The 26,875-nt window shown below is 43.4% G+C and overlaps 1 protein-coding gene across 28 annotated transcripts in view; it reads left to right on the plus strand.

Annotated features, from left to right (window-relative positions):
- LOC121271629 (protein PRQFV-amide-like) overlaps nt 1–26,875 on the plus strand; it is a 101,679-nt gene that overhangs the window by 40,504 nt on the left and 34,300 nt on the right. For all 28 annotated transcript variants that reach the window (XM_041177683.1, XM_041177684.1, XM_041177688.1 and 25 more), the window contains 25 exons: nt 726–761; nt 1,942–1,977; nt 2,441–2,497; nt 3,828–3,863; nt 5,034–5,069; nt 5,537–5,593; nt 6,923–6,958; nt 9,411–9,446; nt 9,912–9,968; nt 11,299–11,334; nt 12,505–12,540; nt 13,008–13,064; nt 14,397–14,432; nt 15,603–15,638; nt 16,106–16,162; nt 17,495–17,530; nt 18,701–18,736; nt 19,204–19,260; nt 20,593–20,628; nt 21,799–21,834; nt 22,302–22,358; nt 23,691–23,726; nt 24,897–24,932; nt 25,400–25,456; nt 26,789–26,824. In XM_041177683.1, coding sequence (XP_041033617.1) covers nt 726–761; nt 1,942–1,977; nt 2,441–2,497; nt 3,828–3,863; nt 5,034–5,069; nt 5,537–5,593; nt 6,923–6,958; nt 9,411–9,446; nt 9,912–9,968; nt 11,299–11,334; nt 12,505–12,540; nt 13,008–13,064; nt 14,397–14,432; nt 15,603–15,638; nt 16,106–16,162; nt 17,495–17,530; nt 18,701–18,736; nt 19,204–19,260; nt 20,593–20,628; nt 21,799–21,834; nt 22,302–22,358; nt 23,691–23,726; nt 24,897–24,932; nt 25,400–25,456; nt 26,789–26,824 — 1,068 coding nt within the window. The remainder of the gene's footprint in view (nt 1–725; nt 762–1,941; nt 1,978–2,440; nt 2,498–3,827; nt 3,864–5,033; nt 5,070–5,536; nt 5,594–6,922; nt 6,959–9,410; nt 9,447–9,911; nt 9,969–11,298; nt 11,335–12,504; nt 12,541–13,007; nt 13,065–14,396; nt 14,433–15,602; nt 15,639–16,105; nt 16,163–17,494; nt 17,531–18,700; nt 18,737–19,203; nt 19,261–20,592; nt 20,629–21,798; nt 21,835–22,301; nt 22,359–23,690; nt 23,727–24,896; nt 24,933–25,399; nt 25,457–26,788; nt 26,825–26,875) is intronic.

The following is a 26,875-nucleotide window of genomic DNA, read 5'->3' on the forward strand; positions in this document are numbered from 1 at the left end:
TGCTAAAGATGTCTAGAAGCTTGATGAGTCCACACTGTAACGACTATTCACAGTTCCTGTCTCCATGTTATGCAAAAGGAATGGAGACATTGGAGAATATGCAGAATAGATTTACAAGGACAATACGAGAACTAAGAGTTTAGAACTATCAGGAGAGACTGAATAGGTTTGGGCTCTATTCTCTAGAAAACAGAAGACTGAGGGGTGACCTGACAGAGGTCTTCACATAAATAATTCAAGTTTGATAGAGTACACAGAGAAAATTTGATCCCATTGAGGGCAAGACCAAAACTGTGGGCGATAAGTTTCAGAGTCATGAATAAATCTAAACGGGAATTCTGGAGGAAACTCTTTTCCCAGAGAGAGATGAGAATGGGGAGCTCGCTACTGCAGGAAGAGTTTGAGGCAAATACAATCAATACATTTAAGCGGAAGCTGAACAAACAAGAAAGGGAAAGAAATAGAAGGAGATGTTGATAAGATCAGCTGAAGATGGGAGGCAGAAAGCTCGTGTTGTGCATGAACACTGGCACCGAGCAGTTTGACCGAATGGCCTGTTTCTGTGTTGTAATCACCATGTGATTCGATATAAAATTCCACCTGGAGATGTGAGCTGTCCAGGTGCTGAGTGTGGTGGTGTTTGCAGTGGGATTGGGATCATTGAAAACCATTCGGATATCGGGATGTGTGGTCTTGAAACTGAAATCCTGTTCCCTCTGTTTCAGACTCTGTAGAGAATGAGAGTGAGCTTGATACTAAAGGTATTTATCCCGATCTTTGAACAATACTTCACGGTTACAGATTTAAATATTATTAAAAAGGGAGGTCTACACCATAGAAAAAGGCCCTTCGGCCCCTCGAGTCTGTGCCAGTCAAACAAGTGCCTAACTATTCTAATTCCATTTTCTAGCACGAGGCCCAAGGCCTTGTATGCCCTGGCATCAAAAGTGCACATCCAAATACTTCTTAAATGTTATGAGGATTTCTGCCTTTCAGGCAATGAGTTCCAGATTCCCACCACCTTCTGGGTGAAAACATTCTGCCTCACATCCCCTCTAAACCTCCTGCCCCTTACCTTAAATCTATGCCCCCTGGTTACTGATCCCTGCACCAAGGGGAAACGTTGCGTCCTGTCTACCCTATCTATGCCCCTGATAATTTTATACACCTCAATCATGTCCTCCCTCAATCTCCTCTGCTCCAAGGAAAATAACTCCAGTCAATCCAATCTCTCTTCATAACTAAAACTCTCCAGTCCAGGCAACATCCTGGTAAGTCTCCTCTGCCCTCTCTCTAGTGCAATCACATCCTTCCTATAATGCGGATTCCAGAACTGCACACAATACTCTAGCAGTGCCCTAACCGGCGTTTTATATAGTTTTAGCATAACCTCTCTGCTCTTATATTCTATGCCCCGTCTAATAAAGGCAAGTATGCCATATGCCTTCTCAACCACCTATTCTACCTGTCCCGCTACCTTAAATAACCGGTGGACATGAACACCAAGGTCCCTCTGATCCTCGGTACTTCCCAGGGTCCTACCATTCATCGTGCATTCCCGTGCCTTGTTTGTCCTGCACGTGTGCATCACCTCACCCTTATCTGGATTAAATTCCATTTGCCACCGATAAGCCCATCTGACCAGCCCATCTATATCCTCCTGTAATCTAAGGCGATCCTCCTCACTATTTACCACTCTACCAATGATTGTCTTATCCAAGAACTTACTGATCAACCCGCCTACATTCAATTCTAAATCGTTTATGTATTCTACAAACAGCAAGGGACCCAACACCGATCCCTGTGGAACCCCACTGGACAAAGGCATCCAGTCACAAAAACATCCCTCAACCATCACCACAGTTTAAAAACTATTCTGATTACGGGACACTGAGGCCTTACTGTGATTGGTGAACTGAAATTCTGTTCTTTCTGTTCCAGATTCTTTCGAAAGAGCGAGTCACTCTGGGACTCAAGGTACCTACACTTATATTTTAATATGTACCTATTTCTATCAATCATTGGTCAATAATCTAGTGACAAATGTGTTCATGTCTCTGGGAAGCTGTTTGGAGGATGGAAACTCAAAGTTCAGATCCCGGAGTCAGTGCTCGGCTCACTGTTCCTGTCTCTGAAGAGCGAGGAGGGCAGAGTGTGGGTGATGGACATTCTCACTCCCGGGCAGTAAGTGAGACTCATACTGACCCACGACACTCCGGGATTCAACCCGCAGTTTCCCGGGGAAGTGTCCCGAACCCAATCAAACCATGAGCTAGGCCTTTGAGTGATGGGAATGTAGCTCATGGTGAGGCGAGCGATTCAGTGGGTGGTAGAATGTGAGTGCGAGCAAAAAGGAACATGTGACAGGAACATACTTTTAAATTGTGAACATTTCACATTCATTTTCCATTTTATAATCGAAAACCGGTTTTCATTTCAGATTCCGATGAAATTGCCAAAAGGAAAAGCAAAGAGATTGGTTCCAGAGAAGATGATGGTTTGTAGATCACTCTGTGTGGGGGACTATTAACTGCCCTAATTTATGGGAGCTGGGCCATGAGGATGAACAAGCTCTTTAATGAAATGATGTAAAATACACGTGGAGTGAGGGTAGCAGTAGCAGAATGGAGAGCAAGCTGGCTACAAAACAGCAAACAGAGAGTAGGGGTTAAAGGGAGTTACTCCGACTGGTGGAAGGTGGGAAGTGGTGTTCCACAGGGATCGGTGCTGGGATCATAGTTCTTCATCGTTTACAGAAACAATTTGGACTTGGACTCAGAAATACAATTTGTAAATGTGCAGGGGACACCAAACTGGAGTTTGGTTAATACTGAGGAGATGGTAATACAAATTCAAACTCGACGTGTGATTGGTAAATACATTTCACTGTTATAAATGTTGGTTGTTCCTGGATTTTGGTCAGAAGGATAAGGAGGCCACAAACTCCTCAGAAAATCAGAGTCTCAATGGGGGTGAGGAACAGAGGGATCATTATTCACAAATCATTAAAACTAGTGACACAGACTCATGAGGCCTGAAAACCAGAAATAAATCACTGGGATTCATTTCCAATTGGATAGAACTGAAAAACAGGGAGGTTATGCTAAAGATGTCTAGAAGCTTGATGAGTCCACGCTGTAACGACTGTACACAGTTCCTGTCTCAAGGTTACGCAAAAGCATTGGAGACATTGGAGAATGTGCAGAATAGATTTACAAGGACAATACAAGAACTGAGAGGTTAGAACTATCAGGAGAGATTGAATAGGTTTGGGCTCTATTCTCTCGAAAAGAGAAGACTGAGGGGTGACCTGACACAAGTCTTCACAAAAAGAATTCAAGTTTGATAGAGTACACAGAGAGAATTTGTTCCCATTGAGGGCAAGACCAAAACTGAGGGCGATAAGTTTCAGAGTCATGAATAAATCCAATCGGGAATTCTGGAGGAAACTCTTTTCCCAGAGAGATATGAGAATGAGGAGCACGCTACTGCAGGAAGAGTTAGAGGCAAATAAAATCAATACATTTAAGCAGAAGCTGAAAAAGCAAGAAAGGTGAAAGAAATAGAAGGAGATGTTGATAAGATGAGATGAAGTCAGGTGGCAGGAAGCTCGTGTTGTGCATGAACACTGGCACCGAGTAGTTTGACCGAATGGCCTGTTTCTGTGTTGTAATCACCATGTGATTCGATATAAAATTCCACCTGGAGATGTGAGCTGTCCAGGTGCTGAGTGTGTGGGTGTTTGCAGTGGGATTGGGATCATTGAAAACCATTCGGATATCGGAATGTGTGGTCTTGAAACTGAAATCCTTTTCCCTCTTTTTCAGACTCTGCAGAGAATGAGAGTGAGCCTGATACTAAAGGTATTTATCCCGATCTTTGAACAATACTTCATGGTTACAGATTTAAATATCATTAAAACGGGAGGTCTACAGCATAGAAAAAGGCCCTTCGCTAATCGAGTCTGTGCCAGTCAAACAAGTGCCTAACTATTCTAATTCCATTTTCTAGCACTTGGCCCATGGCCTTGTATGCCCTGGCATCAAAAGTACACATCCAAATACTTCTTAAATGTTATGAGGATTTCTGCCTTTCAGGCAGTGAGTTCAAGATTCCCACCATCTTCTGGGTGAAAACATTCTGCCACACATCCCCTCTAAACCTCCTGCCCCTTACCTTAAATCTATGCCCCCTGGTTAATGATCCCAGCACCAAGGGGAAAAGTTGCTTCCTGTCTACCCTATCTATACCCCTGATAATTTTATACACCTCAATCATGTCCTCCCCCAATCACCTCTGCTCCAAGGAAAATAACCCCAGAATATCCAATCTTTCTTCATAACTAAAACACTCCTGTCCAGGCAACATCCTGGTAAATCTCCTCTGCACTCTCTCTTCTGCAATCACATCCTTCCTATAATGCGGATTCCAGAACTGCACGCAATACTCGAGCTGTGGGCCTAACCAGCTTTTTATACAGTTCCAGCATAACCTCCCTGCTCTTATATTCTATGCCTCAGCTAATAAAGGCAAGTATGCCATATGCCATCTTAACCACCTTATCCACCTGTCCCGCTACCTTAAAGTACCGGTGGACATGCACACCACGGTCCCTCTGATCCTCGGTACTTCCCAGGTTCCTACCATTCATCGTGCATTCCCGTGCCTTGTTTGTCCTGCCCATCTGTATCACCTCACACTTTCGTGGCTTAAATTCCATTTGCCAAAAATAAGCCCATCTGACCAGCCCATCTATATCCACTTGTAATCCTCCTCACCATTTACCACTCCACCAATTATTGTCTTATCCACGAACTTACTGATCAACCCTCCTACATTCAATTCTAAATCGTTTATATATTCTACAAACAGCAAGGGACCCAACACCGATCCTTGTGGAACCCCACTGGACACAGTCAACCAGTCAAAAAAACATCCCTCGACCATCACCATAGTTTGAAAACTATTCTGATCACGGGACACTGAGTCTTTACTGTGATTGGTGAACTGAAATTCTGTTGTTTCTGTTCCAGATTCTTTCGAAAAAGCGAGTCACTCTGGGACTCAAGGTACCTACACTTATATTTTAATATGTACCTATTTCTATCAATCATTGGTCAATAATCTAGTGACGATTGTGCTCATGTCTCTGGGAAGCTGTTTGGAGGATGGAAACTCAAAGTTCAGATCCCGGAGTCAGTGCTCGGCTCACTGTTCCTGTCTCTGAAGAGCGAGGAGGGCAGAGAGTGTGGGTGAGGGACAATCTCACACCCGGGCAGTAAGTGAGACTCATACTGACCCACGACACTCCGGGATTCAACCCGCAGTTTCCTGGTGAAGTGTCCCGAACCCAATCCAACCCTGAGCAGGGCCTTCGAGTGATGCGAATGTAGCTCACGGTGAGGCGAGCGATTCAGTGGGTGGTACAATGTGTGTGTGTGAGCAAAAGGGAACATATGACAGGGACACACTTTTAAATTGTGAACATTTCACATTCATTTTCCATTTTATAATCGAAAACCGGTTTTCATTTCAGATTCCGATGAAATTGCCAAAAGGAAAAGCAAAGAGATTGGTTCCAGAGAAGATGATGGTTTGTAGACCTCTCTGTGTGGGGGATTATTGACTGCGCTAATATATGGGAGCTGGGGCCATGAGGATGAATAAGCTCTTTAATGAAATGATGTAAAATACACGTGGAGTGAGGGTAGCAGTAGCAGAATGGAGAGCAAGCTGGCTACAAAACAGCAAACAGAGAGTAGGGGTTAAAGGGAGTTACTCCGGCTGGTGGAAGGTGGGAAGTGGTGTTCCACAGGGATCGGTGCTGGGATCATTGTTCTTCATCGTTTACAGAAACAATTTGGACTTAGGAATCAAAAATACAATTTGCAAATGTGCAGGGGACACCAAACTGGAGTTTAGTTAATACTGAGGAGATGGTAATAGAAATTCAAACTCGTCTTGTGATTAGTAAATACATTTCACTGCTATAAATATTGGTTGTGCCTGGGTTTTGGTCGGAAGGATAAGGAGGCCACAAACTCCTCAGAAAATCAGAGTCTCAATGGGGGTGAGGAAAAGAGGGATCATTATTCACAAATCATTAAAACTAGTGACACAGACTCATGAAGCCTTAAATCCAGAAATAAATCACAGGGATTCATTTCCAATTGGATAGAACTGAAAAACAGGGAGGTTATGCTAAAGATGTCTAGAAGCTTGATGAGTCCACACTGTAACTGTACACAGTTCCTGTCACAAGGTTACGCAAAAGCATTGGAAACATTGGAGAATATGCAGAATAGATTTACAAGGACGATACGAGAACTGAGAGGTTAGAACTATCAGGAGAGATTGAATAGGTTTGGGCTCTATTCTCTCAAAAAGAGAAGACTGAGGGGTGACCTGACACAAGTCTTCACAAAAAGAATTCAAGTTTGATAGAGTACACAGAGAGAATTTGTTCCCATTGAGGGCAAGACCAAAACTGAGGGCGATAAGTTTCAGAGTCATGAATAAATCCAATCGGGAATTCTGGAGGAAACTCTTTTCCCAGAGAGATATGAGAATGAGGAGCACGCTACTGCAGGAAGAGTTAGAGGTAAATACAATCAATACATTTAAGCAGAAGCTGAAAAAGCAAGAAAGGTGAAAGAAATAGAAGGAGATGTTGATAAGGTGCGATGAAGTCAGGTGGCAGGAAACTCGTGTTGTGCATGAACACTGGCACCGAGTAGTTTGACCGAATGGCCTGTTTCTGTGTTGTAATCACCATGTGATTCAATATAAAATTCCATCTGGAGATGTGAGCTGTCCAGGTGCTGAGTGTGTGGGTGTTTGCAGTGGGATTGGGATCATTGAAAACCATTCGGATATCGGAATGTGTGGTCTTGAAACTGAAATCCTTTTCCCTCTTTTTCAGACTCTGCAGAGAATGAGAGTGAGCCTGATACTAAAGGTATTTATCCCGATCTTTGAACAATACTTCATGGTTACAGATTTAAATACCATTAAAACGGGAGGTCTACAGCATAGAAAAAGGCCCTTCGCTAATCGAGTCTGTGCCAGTCAAACAAGTGCCTAACTATTCTAATTCCATTTTCTAGCAGTTGGCCCATGGCCTTGTATGCCCTGGCATCAAAAGTACACATCCAAATACTTCTTAAATGTTATGAGGATTTCTGCCTTTCAGGCAGACGGTTCCAGATTCCCACCACCCTCTGGGTGAAAACATACTGCCTCACATCCCCTCTAAACCTCCTGCCCCTTACCTTAAATCTATGCCCCTGGTTACTGATCCCTGCACCAAGGGGAAAGGTTGCTTCCTGTCTACCCTATCTATACCCCTGATAATCTTATACACCTCAATCATTATTCACAAATCATTAAAACTAGTGACACAGACTCATGAGGCCTTAAATCCAGAAATAAATCACAGGGATTCATTTCCAATTGGATAGAACTGAAAAACAGGAAGGTTATGCTAAAGATGTCTAGAAGCTTGATGAGTCCACACTGTAACTGTACACAGTTCCTGTCTCAAGGTTACGCAAAAGCATTGGAGACATTGGAGAATATGCAGAATAGATTTACAAGGACAATACGAGAACTGAGAGGTTAGAACTATCAGGAGAGACTGAATAGTTTCGGGCTCTATTCTCTAGAAAAGAGAAGACTGAGGGGTGACCTGACACAAGTCTTCACAAAAAGAATTCAAGTTTGATAGAGTACACAGAGAGAATTTGTTCCCATTGAGGGCAAGACCAAAACTGAGGGCGATAAGTTTCAGAGTCACAAATAAATCCAATCGGGAATTCTGGAGGAAACTCTTTTCCCAGAGAGATATGAGAATGAGGAGCTCGCTACTGCAGGAAGAGTTTGAGGCAAATACAATCAATACATTTAAGCGGAAACTGAAAAAGCAAGAAAGGTGAAAGAAATAGAAGGAGATGTTGATAAGATGAGATGAAGTCAGGTGGCAGGAAGCTCGTGTTGTGCATGAACACTGGCACCGAGTAGTTTGACCGAATGGCCTGTTTCTGTGTTGTAATCACCATGTGATTCGATATAAAGTTCCACCTGGAGATGTGAGCTGTCCAGGTGCTGAGTGTGTGGGTGTTTGCAGTGGGATTGGGATCATTGAAAACCATTCGGATATCGGAATGTGTGGTCTTGAAACTGAAATCCTTTTCCCTCTTTTTCAGACTCTGCAGAGAATGAGAGTGAGCCTGATACTAAAGGTATTTATCCCGATCTTTGAACAATACTTCATGGTTACAGATTTAAATATCATTAAAACGGGAGGTCTACAGCATAGAAAAAGGCCCTTCGCTAATCGAGTCTGTGCCAGTCAAACAAGTGCCTAACTATTCTAATTTCATTTTCTAACACTAGGTCCAAGGCCTTGTATGCCCTGGCATCAAAAGTACACATCCAAATACTTCAAAAATGTTATGAGGATTTCTGCCTTTCAGGCAGACGGTTCCAGATTCCCACCACCCTCTGGGTGAAAACATACTGCCTCACATCCCCTCTAAACCTCCTGCCCCTTACCTTAAATCTATGCCCCCTGGTTACTGATCCCTGCACCAAGGGGAAAAGTTGCTTCCTGTCTACCCTATCTATACCCCTGATAATCTTATACACCTCAATCTTGTCCTCCCTCAATCTCCTCTGCTCCAAGGAAAATAACCCCAGAATATCCAATCTTTCTTCATAACTAAAACACTCCTGTCCAGGCAACATCCTGGTAAATCTCCTCTGCACTCTCTCTTCTGCAATCACATCCTTCCTATAATGCGGATTCCAGAACTGCACGCAATACTGGAGCTGTGGGCCTAACCAGCATTTTATACAATTCCAGCATAACCTCCCTGCTCTTATATTCTATGCCTCAGCTAATAAAGGCAAGTATCCCATATGCCATCTTAACCACCTTATCCACCTGTCCCGCTACCTTAAAGTACCGGTGGACATGCACACCAGGGTCCCTCTGATCCTCGGTACTTCCCAGGGTCCTTCCATTCATCGTGCATTCCCGTGCCTTGTTTGTCCTGCCCATCTGTATCACCTCACACTTTTGTGGCTTAAATTCCATTTGCCATCAATAAGCCCATCTGACCAGCCCATCTATATCCTCCTGTAATCCTCCTCACTATTTACCACTCCACCAATTATTGTCTTATCCACGAACTTACTGATCAACCCTCCTACATTCAATTCTAAATCGTTTATATATTCTACAAACAGCAAGGGACCCAACACCGATCCCTGTGGAACCCCACTGGACACAGTCAACCAGTCACAAAAACATCCCTTGACCATCACCATAGTTTTAAAACTATTCTGATTACGGGACACTGAGGCATTACTGTGATTGGTGAACTGAAATTCTGTTCTTTCCGTTCCAGATTCTTTCGAAAAAGCGAGTCACTCTGGGACTCAAGGTACCTACACTTATATTTTAATATGTACCTATTTCTATCAATCATTGGTCAATAATCTAGTGACGATTGTGCTCATGTCTCTGGGAAGCTGTTTGGAGGATGGAAACTCAAAGCTCAGAACCTGGAGTCAGTGCTCGGCTCACTGTTCCTGTCTCTGAAGAGCGAGGAGGGCAGAGAGTGTGGGTGAGGGACAATCTCACACCCGGGCAGTAAGTGCGACTCATACTGACCCACGACACTCCGGGATTCAACCCGCAGTTTCCCGGGGAAGTGTCCCGAACCCAATCAAACCATGAGCTAGGCCTTCGAGTGATGGGAATGTAGCTCATGGTGAGGCGAGCGATTCAGTGGATGGTAGAATGTGAGTGCGAGCAAAAAGGAACATGTGACAGGAACATACTTTTAAATTGTGAACATTTCACATTCATTTTCCATTTTATAATCGAAAACCGGTTTTCATTTCAGATTCCGATGAAATTGCCAAAAGGAAAAGCAAAGAGATTGGTTCCAGAGAAGATGATGGTTTGTAGATCACTCTGTGTGGGGGACTATTAACTGCCCTAATTTATGGGAGCTGGGCCATGAGGATGAACAAGCTCTTTAATGAAATGATGTAAAATACACGTGGAGTGAGGGTAGCAGTAGCAGAATGGAGAGCAAGCTGGCTACAAAACAGCAAACAGAGAGTAGGGGTTAAAGGGAGTTACTCCGACTGGTGGAAGGTGGGAAGTGGTGTTCCACAGGGATCGGTGCTGGGATCATAGTTCTTCATCGTTTACAGAAACAATTTGGACTTGGACTCAGAAATACAATTTGTAAATGTGCAGGGGACACCAAACTGGAGTTTGGTTAATACTGAGGAGATGGTAATACAAATTCAAACTCGACGTGTGATTGGTAAATACATTTCACTGTTATAAATGTTGGTTGTTCCTGGATTTTGGTCAGAAGGATAAGGAGGCCACAAACTCCTCAGAAAATCAGAGTCTCAATGGGGGTGAGGAACAGAGGGATCATTATTCACAAATCATTAAAACTAGTGACACAGACTCATGAGGCCTGAAAACCAGAAATAAATCACTGGGATTCATTTCCAATTGGATAGAACTGAAAAACAGGGAGGTTATGCTAAAGATGTCTAGAAGCTTGATGAGTCCACGCTGTAACGACTGTACACAGTTCCTGTCTCAAGGTTACGCAAAAGCATTGGAGACATTGGAGAATGTGCAGAATAGATTTACAAGGACAATACAAGAACTGAGAGGTTAGAACTATCAGGAGAGATTGAATAGGTTTGGGCTCTATTCTCTCGAAAAGAGAAGACTGAGGGGTGACCTGACACAAGTCTTCACAAAAAGAATTCAAGTTTGATAGAGTACACAGAGAGAATTTGTTCCCATTGAGGGCAAGACCAAAACTGAGGGCGATAAGTTTCAGAGTCATGAATAAATCCAATCGGGAATTCTGGAGGAAACTCTTTTCCCAGAGAGATATGAGAATGAGGAGCACGCTACTGCAGGAAGAGTTAGAGGCAAATAAAATCAATACATTTAAGCAGAAGCTGAAAAAGCAAGAAAGGTGAAAGAAATAGAAGGAGATGTTGATAAGATGAGATGAAGTCAGGTGGCAGGAAGCTCGTGTTGTGCATGAACACTGGCACCGAGTAGTTTGACCGAATGGCCTGTTTCTGTGTTGTAATCACCATGTGATTCGATATAAAATTCCACCTGGAGATGTGAGCTGTCCAGGTGCTGAGTGTGTGGGTGTTTGCAGTGGGATTGGGATCATTGAAAACCATTCGGATATCGGAATGTGTGGTCTTGAAACTGAAATCCTTTTCCCTCTTTTTCAGACTCTGCAGAGAATGAGAGTGAGCCTGATACTAAAGGTATTTATCCCGATCTTTGAACAATACTTCATGGTTACAGATTTAAATATCATTAAAACGGGAGGTCTACAGCATAGAAAAAGGCCCTTCGCTAATCGAGTCTGTGCCAGTCAAACAAGTGCCTAACTATTCTAATTCCATTTTCTAGCACTTGGCCCATGGCCTTGTATGCCCTGGCATCAAAAGTACACATCCAAATACTTCTTAAATGTTATGAGGATTTCTGCCTTTCAGGCAGTGAGTTCAAGATTCCCACCATCTTCTGGGTGAAAACATTCTGCCACACATCCCCTCTAAACCTCCTGCCCCTTACCTTAAATCTATGCCCCCTGGTTAATGATCCCAGCACCAAGGGGAAAAGTTGCTTCCTGTCTACCCTATCTATACCCCTGATAATTTTATACACCTCAATCATGTCCTCCCCCAATCACCTCTGCTCCAAGGAAAATAACCCCAGAATATCCAATCTTTCTTCATAACTAAAACACTCCTGTCCAGGCAACATCCTGGTAAATCTCCTCTGCACTCTCTCTTCTGCAATCACATCCTTCCTATAATGCGGATTCCAGAACTGCACGCAATACTCGAGCTGTGGGCCTAACCAGCTTTTTATACAGTTCCAGCATAACCTCCCTGCTCTTATATTCTATGCCTCAGCTAATAAAGGCAAGTATGCCATATGCCATCTTAACCACCTTATCCACCTGTCCCGCTACCTTAAAGTACCGGTGGACATGCACACCACGGTCCCTCTGATCCTCGGTACTTCCCAGGTTCCTACCATTCATCGTGCATTCCCGTGCCTTGTTTGTCCTGCCCATCTGTATCACCTCACACTTTCGTGGCTTAAATTCCATTTGCCAAAAATAAGCCCATCTGACCAGCCCATCTATATCCACTTGTAATCCTCCTCACCATTTACCACTCCACCAATTATTGTCTTATCCACGAACTTACTGATCAACCCTCCTACATTCAATTCTAAATCGTTTATATATTCTACAAACAGCAAGGGACCCAACACCGATCCCTGTGGAACCCCACTGGACACAGTCAACCAGTCACAAAAACATCCCTTGACCATCACCATAGTTTTAAAACTATTCTGATTACGGGACACTGAGGCTTTACTGTGATTGGTGAACTGAAATTCTGTTGTTTCTGTTCCAGATTCTTTCGAAAAAGCGAGTCACTCTGGGACTCAAGGTACCTACACTTATATTTTAATATGTACCTATTTCTATCAATCATTGGTCAATAATCTAGTGACGATTGTGCTCATGTCTCTGGGAAGCTGTTTGGAGGATGGAAACTCAAAGCTCAGAACCTGGAGTCAGTGCTCGGCTCACTGTTCCTGTCTCTGAAGAGCGAGGAGGGCAGAGAGTGTGGGTGAGGGACAATCTCACACCCGGGCAGTAAGTGAGACTCATACTGACCCACGACACTCCGGGATTCAACCCGCAGTTTCCTGGTGAAGTGTCCCGAACCCAATCCAACCCTGAGCAGGGCCTTCGAGTGATGCGAATGTAGCTCACGGTGAGGCGAGCGATTCAGTGGGTGGTACAATGTGTGTGTGTGAGCAAAAGGGAACATGTGACAGGGACACACTTTTAAATTGTGAACATTTCACATTCATTTTCCATTTTATAATCGAAAACCGGTTTTCATTTCAGATTCCGATGAAATTGCCAAAAGGAAAAGCAAAGAGATTGGTTCCAGAGAAGATGATGGTTTGTAGACCTCTCTGTGTGGGGGATTATTGACTGCGCTAATATATGGGAGCTGGGGCCATGAGGATGAATAAGCTCTTTAATGAAATGATGTAAAATACACGTGGAGTGAGGGTAGCAGTAGCAGAATGGAGAGCAAGCTGGCTACAAAACAGCAAACAGAGAGTAGGGGTTAAAGGGAGTTACTCCGGCTGGTGGAAGGTGGGAAGTGGTGTTCCACAGGGATCGGTGCTGGGGTCATTGTTCTTCATCGTTTACAGAAACAATTTGGACTTAGGAATCAAAAATACAATTTGCAAATGTGCAGGGGACACCAAACTGGAGTTTAGTTAATACTGAGGAGATGGTAATACAAATTCAAACTCGTCTTGTGATTAGTAAATACATTTCACTGTTATAAATATTGGTTGTGCCTGGGTTTTGGTCGGAAAGATAAGGAGGCCACAAACTCCTCAGAAAATCAGAGTCTCAATGGGGGTGAGGAAAAGAGGGATCATTATTCACAAATCATTAAAACTAGTGACACAGACTCATGAGGCCTTAAAACCAGAAATAAATCACTGGGATTCATTTCCAATGGGATAGAACTGAAAAACAGAGAGGTTATGCTAAAGATGTCTAGAAGCTTGATGAGTCCACCCTGTAACGACTGTACACAGTTCCTGTCTCCATGTTATGCATAAGCAATGGAGACATTGGAGAATATGCAGAATAGATTTACAAGGACTATATGAGAACTGAGAGTTTAGAACTATCAGGAGAGACTGAATAGTTTCGGGCTCTATTCTCTAGAAAAGAGTAGACTGAGGGGTGACCTAACAAAGGTCTTCACAAAAAGAATTCAAGTTTGATAGAGTACACAGAGAGAATTTGTTCCCATTGAGGGCAAGACCAAAACTGAGGGCGATAAGTTTCAGAGTCACAAATAAATCCAATCGGGAATTCTGGAGGAAACTCTTTTCCCAGAGAGATATGAGAATGAGGAGCTCGCTACTGCAGGAAGAGTTTGAGGCAAATACAATCAATACATTTAAGCGGAAGCTGAAAAAGCAAGAAAGGTGAAAGAAATAGAAGGAGATGTTGATAAGATGAGATGAAGTCAGGTGGCAGGAAGCTCGTGTTGTGCATGAACACTGGCACCGAGTAGTTTGACCGAATGGCCTGTTTCTGTGTTGTAATCACCATGTGATTCGATATAAAATTCCACCTGGAGATGTGAGCTGTCCAGGTGCTGAGTGTGTGGGTGTTTGCAGTGGGATTGGGATCATTGAAAACCATTCGGATATCGGAATGTGTGGTCTTGAAACTGAAATCCTTTTCCCTCTTTTTCAGACTCTGCAGAGAATGAGAGTGAGCCTGATACTAAAGGTATTTATCCCGATCTTTGAACAATACTTCATGGTTACAGATTTAAATATCATTAAAACGGGAGGTCTACAGCATAGAAAAAGGCCCTTCGCTAATCGAGTCTGTGCCAGTCAAACAAGTGCCTAACTATTCTAATTTCATTTTCTAACACTAGGTCCAAGGCCTTGTATGCCCTGGCATCAAAAGTACACATCCAAATACTTCAAAAATGTTATGAGGATTTCTGCCTTTCAGGCAGAGGGTTCCAGATTCCCACCACCCTCTGGGTGAAAACATACTGCCTCACATCCCCTCTAAACCTCCTGCCCCTTACCTTAAATCTATGCCCCCTGGTTACTGATCCCTGCACCAAGGGGAAAAGTTGCTTCCTGTCTACCCTATCTATACCCCTGATAATTTTATACACCTCAATCATGTCCTCCCCGAATCACCTCTGCTCCAAGGAAAATAACCCCAGAATATCCAATCTTTCTTCATAACTAAAACACTCCTGTCCAGGCAACATCCTGGTAAATCTCCTCTGCACTCTCTCTTCTGCAATCACATCCTTCCTATAATGGCGATTCCAGAACTGCACGCAATACTTGAGCTGTGGGCCTAACCAGCTTATTATACAATTCCAGTATAACCTCCCTGCTCTTATATTCTATGCCTCAGCTAATAAAGGCAAGTATGCCATATGCCATCTTAACAACCTTATCCACCTGTCCCGCTACCTTAAAGTACCGGTGGACATGCACACCAGGGTCCCTCTGATGCTCGGTACTTCCCAGGGTCCTACCATTCATCGTGCATTCCCGTGCCTTGTTTGTCCTGCCCATCTGTATCACCTCACACTTTTGTGGCTTAAATTCCATTTGCCATCAATAAGCCCATCTGACCAGCCCATCTATATCCTCCTGTAATCCTCCTCACTATTTACCACTCCACCAATTATTGTCTTATCCACGAACTTACTGATCAACCCTCCTACATTCAATTCTAAATCGTTTATATATTCTACAAACAGCAAGGGACCCAACACCGATCCCTGTGGAACCCCACTGGACACAGTCAACCAGTCACAAAAACATCCCTTGACCATCACCATAGTTTTAAAACTATTCTGATTACGGGACACTGAGGCATTACTGTGATTGGTGAACTGAAATTCTGTTCTTTCTGTTCCAGATTCTTTCGAAAAAGCGAGTCACTCTGGGACTCAAGGTACCTACACTTATATTTTAATATGTACCTATTTCTATCAATCATTGGTCAATAATCTAGTGACGATTGTGCTCATGTCTCTGGGAAGCTGTTTGGAGGATGGAAACTCAAAGCTCAGAACCTGGAGTCAGTGCTCGGCTCACTGTTCCTGTCTCTGAAGAGCGAGGAGGGCAGAGAGTGTGGGTGAGGGACAATCTCACACCCGGGCAGTAAGTGCGACTCATACTGACCCACGACACTCCGGGATTCAACCCGCAGTTTCCTGGTGAAGTGTCCCGAACCCAATCCAACCCTGAGCAGGGCCTTCGAGTGATGCGAATGTAGCTCACGGTGAGGCGAGCGATTCAGTGGGTGGTACAATGTGTGTGTGTGAGCAAAAGGGAACATGTGACAGGGACACACTTTTAAATTGTGAACATTTCACATTCATTTTCCATTTTATAATCGAAAACCGGTTTTCATTTCAGATTCCGATGAAATTGCCAAAAGGAAAAGCAAAGAGATTGGTTCCAGAGAAGATGATGGTTTGTAGACCTCTCTGTGTGGGGGATTATTGACTGCGCTAATATATGGGAGCTGGGGCCATGAGGATGAATAAGCTCTTTAATGAAATGATGTAAAATACATGTGGAGTGAGGGTAGCAGTAGCAGAATGGAGAGCAAGCTGGCTACAAAACAGCAAACAGAGAGTAGTGGTTAAAGGGAGTTACTCCGGCTGGTGGAAGGTGGGAAGTGGTGTTCCACAGGGATCGGTGCTGGGGTCATTGTTCTTCATCGTTTACAGAAACAATTTGGACTTAGGAATCAAAAATACAATTTGCAAATGTGCAGGGGACACCAAACTGGAGTTTAGTTAATACTGAGGAGATGGTAATACAAATTCAAACTCGTCTTGTGATTAGTAAATACATTTCACTGTTATAAATATTGGTTGTGCCTGGATTTTGGTCGGAAGGATAAGGAGGCCACAAACTCCTCAGAAAATCAGAGTCTCAATGGGGGTGAGGAAAAGAGGGATCATTATTCACAAATCATTAAAACTAGTGACACAGACTCATGAGGCCTTAAAACCAGAAATAAATCACTGGGATTCATTTCCAATGGGATAGAACTGAAAAACAGAGAGGTTATGCTAAAGATGTCTAGAAGCTTGATGAGTCCACCCTGTAACGACTGTACACAGTTCCTGTCTCCATGTTATGCATAAGCAATGGAGACATTGGAGAATATGCAGAATAGATTTACAAGGACTATATGAGAACTGAGAGTTTAGAACTATCAGGAGAGACTGAATAGTTTCGGGCTCTATTCTCTAGAAAAGAGTAGACTGAGGGGTGACCTAACAAAGGTCTTCACAAAAAGAATTCAAGTTTGATAGAGTACACAGAGAGAATTTGTTCCCATTGAGGGCAAGACCAAAACTGAGGGCGATAAGTTTCAGAGTCACAAATAAATCCAATCGGGAATTCTGGAGGAAACTCTTTTCCCAGAGAGATATGAGAATGAGGAGCTCGCTACTGCAGGAAGAGTTTGAGGCAAATACAATCAATACATTTAAGCGGAAGCTGAAAAAGCAAGAAAGGTGAAAGAAATAGAAGGAGATGTTGATAAGATGAGATGAAGTCAGGTGGCAGGAAGCTCGTGTTGTGCATGAACACTGGCACCGAGTAGTTTGACCGAATGGCCTGTTTCTGTGTTGTAATCACCATGTGATTCGATATAAAATTCCACCTGGAGATGTGAGCTGTCCAGGTGCTGAGTGTGTGGGTGTTTGCAGTGGGATTGGGATCATTGAAAACCATTCGGATATCGGAATGTGTGGTCTTGAAACTGAAATCCTTTTCCCTCTTTTTCAGACTCTGCAGAGAATGAGAGTGAGCCTGATACTAAAGGTATTTATCCCGATCTTTGAACAATACTTCATGGTTACAGATTTAAATATCATTAAAACGGGAGGTCTACAGCATAGAAAAAGGCCCTTCGCTAATCGAGTCTGTGCCAGTCAAACAAGTGCCTAACTATTCTAATTTCATTTTCTAACACTAGGTCCAAGGCCTTGTATGCCCTGGCATCAAAAGTACACATCCAAATACTTCAAAAATGTTATGAGGATTTCTGCCTTTCAGGCAGAGGGTTCCAGATTCCCACCACCCTCTGGGTGAAAACATACTGCCTCACATCCCCTCTAAACCTCCTGCCCCTTACCTTAAATCTATGCCCCCTGGTTACTGATCCCTGCACCAAGGGGAAAAGTTGCTTCCTGTCTACCCTATCTATACCCCTGATAATTTTATACACCTCAATCATGTCCTCCCCGAATCACCTCTGCTCCAAGGAAAATAACCCCAGAATATCCAATCTTTCTTCATAACTAAAACACTCCTGTCCAGACAACATCCTGGTAAATCTCCTCTGCACTCTCTCTTCTGCAATCACATCCTTCCTATAATGGCGATTCCAGAACTGCACGCAATACTTGAGCTGTGGGCCTAACCAGCTTATTATACAATTCCAGTATAACCTCCCTGCTCTTATATTCTATGCCTCAGCTAATAAAGGCAAGTATGCCATATGCCATCTTAACAACCTTATCCACCTGTCCCGCTACCTTAAAGTACCGGTGGACATGCACACCAGGGTCCCTCTGATGCTCGGTACTTCCCAGGGTCCTACCATTCATCGTGCATTCCCGTGCCTTGTTTGTCCTGCCCATCTGTATCACCTCACACTTTTGTGGCTTAAATTCCATTTGCCATCAATAAGCCCATCTGACCAGCCCATCTATATCCTCCTGTAATCCTCCTCACTATTTACCACTCCACCAATTATTGTCTTATCCACGAACTTACTGATCAACCCTCCTACATTCAATTCTAAATCGTTTATATATTCTACAAACAGCAAGGGACCCAACACCGATCCCTGTGGAACCCCACTGGACACAGTCAACCAGTCACAAAAACATCCCTTGACCATCACCATAGTTTTAAAACTATTCTGATTACAGGACACTGAGGCATTACTGTGATTGGTGAACTGAAATTCTGTTCTTTCTGTTCCAGATTCTTTCGAAAAAGCGAGTCACTCTGGGACTCAAGGTACCTACACTTATATTTTAATATGTACCTATTTCTATCAATCATTGGTCAATAATCTAGTGACGATTGTGCTCATGTCTCTGGGAAGCTGTTTGGAGGATGGAAACTCAAAGCTCAGAACCTGGAGTCAGTGCTCGGCTCACTGTTCCTGTCTCTGAAGAGCGAGGAGGGCAGAGAGTGTGGGTGAGGGACAATCTCACATCCGGGCAGTAAGTGCGACTCATACTGACCCACGACACTCCGGGATTCAACCCGCAGTTTCCTGGTGAAGTGTCCCGAACCCAATCCAACCCTGAGCAGGGCCTTCGAGTGATGCGAATGTAGCTCACGGTGAGGCGAGCGATTCAGTGGGTGGTACAATGTGTGTGTGTGAGCAAAAGGGAACATGTGACAGGGACACACTTTTAAATTGTGAACATTTCACATTCATTTTCCATTTTATAATCGAAAACCGGTTTTCATTTCAGATTCCGATGAAATTGCCAAAAGGAAAAGCAAAGAGATTGGTTCCAGAGAAGATGATGGTTTGTAGACCTCTCTGTGTGGGGGATTATTGACTGCGCTAATATATGGGAGCTGGGGCCATGAGGATGAATAAGCTCTTTAATGAAATGATGTAAAATACATGTGGAGTGAGGGTAGCAGTAGCAGAATGGAGAGCAAGCTGGCTACAAAACAGCAAACAGAGAGTAGTGGTTAAAGGGAGTTACTCCGGCTGGTGGAAGGTGGGAAGTGGTGTTCCACAGGGATCGGTGCTGGGGTCATTGTTCTTCATCGTTTACAGAAACAATTTGGACTTAGGAATCAAAAATACAATTTGCAAATGTGCAGGGGACACCAAACTGGAGTTTAGTTAATACTGAGGAGATGGTAATACAAATTCAAACTCGTCTTGTGATTAGTAAATACATTTCACTGTTATAAATATTGGTTGTGCCTGGATTTTGGTCGGAAGGATAAGGAGGCCACAAACTCCTCAGAAAATCAGAGTCTCAATGGGGGTGAGGAAAAGAGGGATCATTATTCACAAATCATTAAAACTAGTGACACAGACTCATGAGGCCTTAAAACCAGAAATAAATCACTGGGATTCATTTCCAATGGGATAGAACTGAAAAACAGAGAGGTTATGCTAAAGATGTCTAGAAGCTTGATGAGTCCACCCTGTAACGACTGTACACAGTTCCTGTCTCCATGTTATGCATAAGCAATGGAGACATTGGAGAATATGCAGAATAGATTTACAAGGACTATATGAGAACTGAGAGTTTAGAACTATCAGGAGAGACTGAATAGTTTCGGGCTCTATTCTCTAGAAAAGAGTAGACTGAGGGGTGACCTAACAAAGGTCTTCACAAAAAGAATTCAAGTTTGATAGAGTACACAGAGAGAATTTGTTCCCATTGAGGGCAAGACCAAAACTGAGGGCGATAAGTTTCAGAGTCACAAATAAATCCAATCGGGAATTCTGGAGGAAACTCTTTTCCCAGAGAGATATGAGAATGAGGAGCTCGCTACTGCAGGAAGAGTTTGAGGCAAATACAATCAATACATTTAAGCGGAAGCTGAAAAAGCAAGAAAGGTGAAAGAAATAGAAGGAGATGTTGATAAGATGAGATGAAGTCAGGTGGCAGGAAGCTCGTGTTGTGCATGAACACTGGCACCGAGTAGTTTGACCGAATGGCCTGTTTCTGTGTTGTAATCACCATGTGATTCGATATAAAATTCCACCTGGAGATGTGAGCTGTCCAGGTGCTGAGTGTGTGGGTGTTTGCAGTGGGATTGGGATCATTGAAAACCATTCGGATATCGGAATGTGTGGTCTTGAAACTGAAATCCTTTTCCCTCTTTTTCAGACTCTGCAGAGAATGAGAGTGAGCCTGATACTAAAGGTATTTATCCCGATCTTTGAACAATACTTCATGGTTACAGATTTAAATATCATTAAAACGGGAGGTCTACAGCATAGAAAAAGGCCCTTCGCTAATCGAGTCTGTGCCAGTCAAACAAGTGCCTAACTATTCTAATTTCATTTTCTAACACTAGGTCCAAGGCCTTGTATGCCCTGGCATCAAAAGTACACATCCAAATACTTCAAAAATGTTATGAGGATTTCTGCCTTTCAGGCAGAGGGTTCCAGATTCCCACCACCCTCTGGGTGAAAACATACTGCCTCACATCCCCTCTAAACCTCCTGCCCCTTACCTTAAATCTATGCCCCCTGGTTACTGATCCCTGCACCAAGGGGAAAAGTTGCTTCCTGTCTACCCTATCTATACCCCTGATAATTTTATACACCTCAATCATGTCCTCCCCGAATCACCTCTGCTCCAAGGAAAATAACCCCAGAATATCCAATCTTTCTTCATAACTAAAACACTCCTGTCCAGGCAACATCCTGGTAAATCTCCTCTGCACTCTCTCTTCTGCAATCACATCCTTCCTATAATGGCGATTCCAGAACTGCACGCAATACTTGAGCTGTGGGCCTAACCAGCTTATTATACAATTCCAGTATAACCTCCCTGCTCTTATATTCTATGCCTCAGCTAATAAAGGCAAGTATGCCATATGCCATCTTAACAACCTTATCCACCTGTCCCGCTACCTTAAAGTACCGGTGGACATGCACACCAGGGTCCCTCTGATCCTCGGTACTTCCCAGGGTCCTACCATTCATCGTGCATTCCCGTGCCTTGTTTGTCCTGCCCATCTGTATCACCTCACACTTTTGTGGCTTAAATTCCATTTGCCATCAATAAGCCCATCTGACCAGCCCATCTATATCCTCCTGTAATCCTCCTCACTATTTACCACTCCACCAATTATTGTCTTATCCACGAACTTACTGATCAACCCTCCTACATTCAATTCTAAATCGTTTATATATTCTACAAACAGCAAGGGACCCAACACCGATCCCTGTGGAACCCCACTGGACACAGTCAACCAGTCACAAAAACATCCCTTGACCATCACCATAGTTTTAAAACTATTCTGATTACGGGACACTGAGGCATTACTGTGATTGGTGAACTGAAATTCTGTTCTTTCTGTTCCAGATTCTTTCGAAAAAGCGAGTCACTCTGGGACTCAAGGTACCTACACTTATATTTTAATATGTACCTATTTCTATCAATCATTGGTCAATAATCTAGTGACGATTGTGCTCATGTCTCTGGGAAGCTGTTTGGAGGATGGAAACTCAAAGCTCAGAACCTGGAGTCAGTGCTCGGCTCACTGTTCCTGTCTCTGAAGAGCGAGGAGGGCAGAGAGTGTGGGTGAGGGACAATCTCACACCCGGGCAGTAAGTGCGACTCATACTGACCCACGACACTCCGGGATTCAACCCGCAGTTTCCTGGTGAAGTGTCCCGAACCCAATCCAACCCTGAGCAGGGCCTTCGAGTGATGCGAATGTAGCTCACGGTGAGGCGAGCGATTCAGTGGGTGGTACAATGTGTGTGTGTGAGCAAAAGGGAACATGTGACAGGGACACACTTTTAAATTGTGAACATTTCACATTCATTTTCCATTTTATAATCGAAAACCGGTTTTCATTTCAGATTCCGATGAAATTGCCAAAAGGAAAAGCAAAGAGATTGGTTCCAGAGAAGATGATGGTTTGTAGACCTCTCTGTGTGGGGGATTATTGACTGCGCTAATATATGGGAGCTGGGGCCATGAGGATGAATAAGCTCTTTAATGAAATGATGTAAAATACATGTGGAGTGAGGGTAGCAGTAGCAGAATGGAGAGCAAGCTGGCTACAAAACAGCAAACAGAGAGTAGTGGTTAAAGGGAGTTACTCCGGCTGGTGGAAGGTGGGAAGTGGTGTTCCACAGGGATCGGTGCTGGGGTCATTGTTCTTCATCGTTTACAGAAACAATTTGGACTTAGGAATCAAAAATACAATTTGCAAATGTGCAGGGGACACCAAACTGGAGTTTAGTTAATACTGAGGAGATGGTAATACAAATTCAAACTCGTCTTGTGATTAGTAAATACATTTCACTGTTATAAATATTGGTTGTGCCTGGATTTTGGTCGGAAGGATAAGGAGGCCACAAACTCCTCAGAAAATCAGAGTCTCAATGGGGGTGAGGAAAAGAGGGATCATTATTCACAAATCATTAAAACTAGTGACACAGACTCATGAGGCCTTAAAACCAGAAATAAATCACTGGGATTCATTTCCAATGGGATAGAACTGAAAAACAGAGAGGTTATGCTAAAGATGTCTAGAAGCTTGATGAGTCCACCCTGTAACGACTGTACACAGTTCCTGTCTCCATGTTATGCATAAGCAATGGAGACATTGGAGAATATGCAGAATAGATTTACAAGGACTATATGAGAACTGAGAGTTTAGAACTATCAGGAGAGACTGAATAGTTTCGGGCTCTATTCTCTAGAAAAGAGTAGACTGAGGGGTGACCTAACAAAGGTCTTCACAAAAAGAATTCAAGTTTGATAGAGTACACAGAGAGAATTTGTTCCCATTGAGGGCAAGACCAAAACTGAGGGCGATAAGTTTCAGAGTCACAAATAAATCCAATCGGGAATTCTGGAGGAAACTCTTTTCCCAGAGAGATATGAGAATGAGGAGCTCGCTACTGCAGGAAGAGTTTGAGGCAAATACAATCAATACATTTAAGCGGAAGCTGAAAAAGCAAGAAAGGTGAAAGAAATAGAAGGAGATGTTGATAAGATGAGATGAAGTCAGGTGGCAGGAAGCTCGTGTTGTGCATGAACACTGGCACCGAGTAGTTTGACCGAATGGCCTGTTTCTGTGTTGTAATCACCATGTGATTCGATATAAAATTCCACCTGGAGATGTGAGCTGTCCAGGTGCTGAGTGTGTGGGTGTTTGCAGTGGGATTGGGATCATTGAAAACCATTCGGATATCGGAATGTGTGGTCTTGAAACTGAAATCCTTTTCCCTCTTTTTCAGACTCTGCAGAGAATGAGAGTGAGCCTGATACTAAAGGTATTTATCCCGATCTTTGAACAATACTTCATGGTTACAGATTTAAATATCATTAAAACGGGAGGTCTACAGCATAGAAAAAGGCCCTTCGCTAATCGAGTCTGTGCCAGTCAAACAAGTGCCTAACTATTCTAATTTCATTTTCTAACACTAGGTCCAAGGCCTTGTATGCCCTGGCATCAAAAGTACACATCCAAATACTTCTTAAATGTTATGAGGATTTCTGCCTTTCAGGCAGAGGGTTCCAGATTCCCACCACCCTCTGGGTGAAAACATACTGCCTCACATCCCCTCTAAACCTCCTGCCCCTTACCTTAAATCTATGCCCCCTGGTTACTGATCCCTGCACCAAGGGGAAAAGTTGCTTCCTGTCTACCCTATCTATACCCCTGATAATTTTATACACCTCAATCATGTCCTCCCCGAATCACCTCTGCTCCAAGGAAAATAACCCCAGAATATCCAATCTTTCTTCATAACTAAAACACTCCTGTCCAGGCAACATCCTGGTAAATCTCCTCTGCACTCTCTCTTCTGCAATCACATCCTTCCTATAATGGCGATTCCAGAACTGCACGCAATACTTGAGCTGTGGGCCTAACCAGCTTATTATACAATTCCAGTATAACCTCCCTGCTCTTATATTCTATGCCTCAGCTAATAAAGGCAAGTATGCCATATGCCATCTTAACAACTTTATCCACCTGTCCCGCTACCTTAAAGTACCGGTGGACATGCACTCCAGGGTCCCTCTGATCCTCGGTACTTCCCAGGGTCCTACCATTCATCGTGCATTCCCGTGCCTTGTTTGTCCTGCCCATCTGTATCACCTCACACTTTTGTGGCTTAAATTCCATTTGCCATCAATAAGCCCATCTGACCAGCCCATCTATATCCTCCTGTAATCCTCCTCACTATTTACCACTCCACCAATTATTGTCTTATCCACGAACTTACTGATCAACCCTCCTACATTCAATTCTAAATCGTTTATATATTCTACAAACAGCAAGGGACCCAACACCGATCCCTGTGGAACCCCACTGGACACAGTCAACCAGTCACAAAAACATCCCTTGACCATCACCATAGTTTTAAAACTATTCTGATTACGGGACACTGAGGCATTACTGTGATTGGTGAACTGAAATTCTGTTCTTTCTGTTCCAGATTCTTTCGAAAAAGCGAGTCACTCTGGGACTCAAGGTACCTACACTTATATTTTAATATGTACCTATTTCTATCAATCATTGGTCAATAATCTAGTGACGATTGTGCTCATGTCTCTGGGAAGCTGTTTGGAGGATGGAAACTCAAAGCTCAGAACCTGGAGTCAGTGCTCGGCTCACTGTTCCTGTCTCTGAAGAGCGAGGAGGGCAGAGAGTGTGGGTGAGGGACAATCTCACACCCGGGCAGTAAGTGAGACTCATACTGACCCACGACACTCCGGGATTCAACCCGCAGTTTCCTGGTGAAGTGTCCCGAACCCAATCCAACCCTGAGCAGGGCCTTCGAGTGATGCGAATGTAGCTCACGGTGAGGCGAGCGATTCAGTGGGTGGTACAATGTGTGTGTGTGAGCAAAAGGGAACATGTGACAGGGACACACTTTTAAATTGTGAACATTTCACATTCATTTTCCATTTTATAATCGAAAACCGGTTTTCATTTCAGATTCCGATGAAATTGCCAAAAGGAAAAGCAAAGAGATTGGTTCCAGAGAAGATGATGGTTTGTAGACCTCTCTGTGTGGGGGATTATTGACTGCGCTAATATATGGGAGCTGGGGCCATGAGGATGAATAAGCTCTTTAATGAAATGATGTAAAATACATGTGGAGTGAGGGTAGCAGTAGCAGAATGGAGAGCAAGCTGGCTACAAAACAGCAAACAGAGAGTAGTGGTTAAAGGGAGTTACTCCGGCTGGTGGAAGGTGGGAAGTGGTGTTCCACAGGGATCGGTGCTGGGGTCATTGTTCTTCATCGTTTACAGAAACAATTTGGACTTAGGAATCAAAAATACAATTTGCAAATGTGCAGGGGACACCAAACTGGAGTTTAGTTAATACTGAGGAGATGGTAATACAAATTCAAACTCGTCTTGTGATTAGTAAATACATTTCACTGTTATAAATATTGGTTGTGCCTGGATTTTGGTCGGAAGGATAAGGAGGCCACAAACTCCTCAGAAAATCAGAGTCTCAATGGGGGTGAGGAAAAGAGGGATCATTATTCACAAATCATTAAAACTAGTGACACAGACTCATGAGGCCTTAAAACCAGAAATAAATCACTGGGATTCATTTCCAATGGGATAGAACTGAAAAACAGAGAGGTTATGCTAAAGATGTCTAGAAGCTTGATGAGTCCACCCTGTAACGACTGTACACAGTTCCTGTCTCCATGTTATGCATAAGCAATGGAGACATTGGAGAATATGCAGAATAGATTTACAAGGACTATATGAGAACTGAGAGTTTAGAACTATCAGGAGAGACTGAATAGTTTCGGGCTCTATTCTCTAGAAAAGAGTAGACTGAGGGGTGACCTAACAAAGGTCTTCACAAAAAGAATTCAAGTTTGATAGAGTACACAGAGAGAATTTGTTCCCATTGAGGGCAAGACCAAAACTGAGGGCGATAAGTTTCAGAGTCACAAATAAATCCAATCGGGAATTCTGGAGGAAACTCTTTTCCCAGAGAGATATGAGAATGAGGAGCTCGCTACTGCAGGAAGAGTTTGAGGCAAATACAATCAATACATTTAAGCGGAAGCTGAAAAAGCAAGAAAGGTGAAAGAAATAGAAGGAGATGTTGATAAGATGAGATGAAGTCAGGTGGCAGGAAGCTCGTGTTGTGCATGAACACTGGCACCGAGTAGTTTGACCGAATGGCCTGTTTCTGTGTTGTAATCACCATGTGATTCGATATAAAATTCCACCTGGAGATGTGAGCTGTCCAGGTGCTGAGTGTGTGGGTGTTTGCAGTGGGATTGGGATCATTGAAAACCATTCGGATATCGGAATGTGTGGTCTTGAAACTGAAATCCTTTTCCCTCTTTTTCAGACTCTGCAGAGAATGAGAGTGAGCCTGATACTAAAGGTATTTATCCCGATCTTTGAACAATACTTCATGGTTACAGATTTAAATATC

Source organism: Carcharodon carcharias, chromosome 31, assembly GCF_017639515.1.
Source record: "Carcharodon carcharias isolate sCarCar2 chromosome 31, sCarCar2.pri, whole genome shotgun sequence".
Taxonomy (NCBI): Eukaryota; Metazoa; Chordata; class Chondrichthyes; order Lamniformes; family Lamnidae; genus Carcharodon; species Carcharodon carcharias.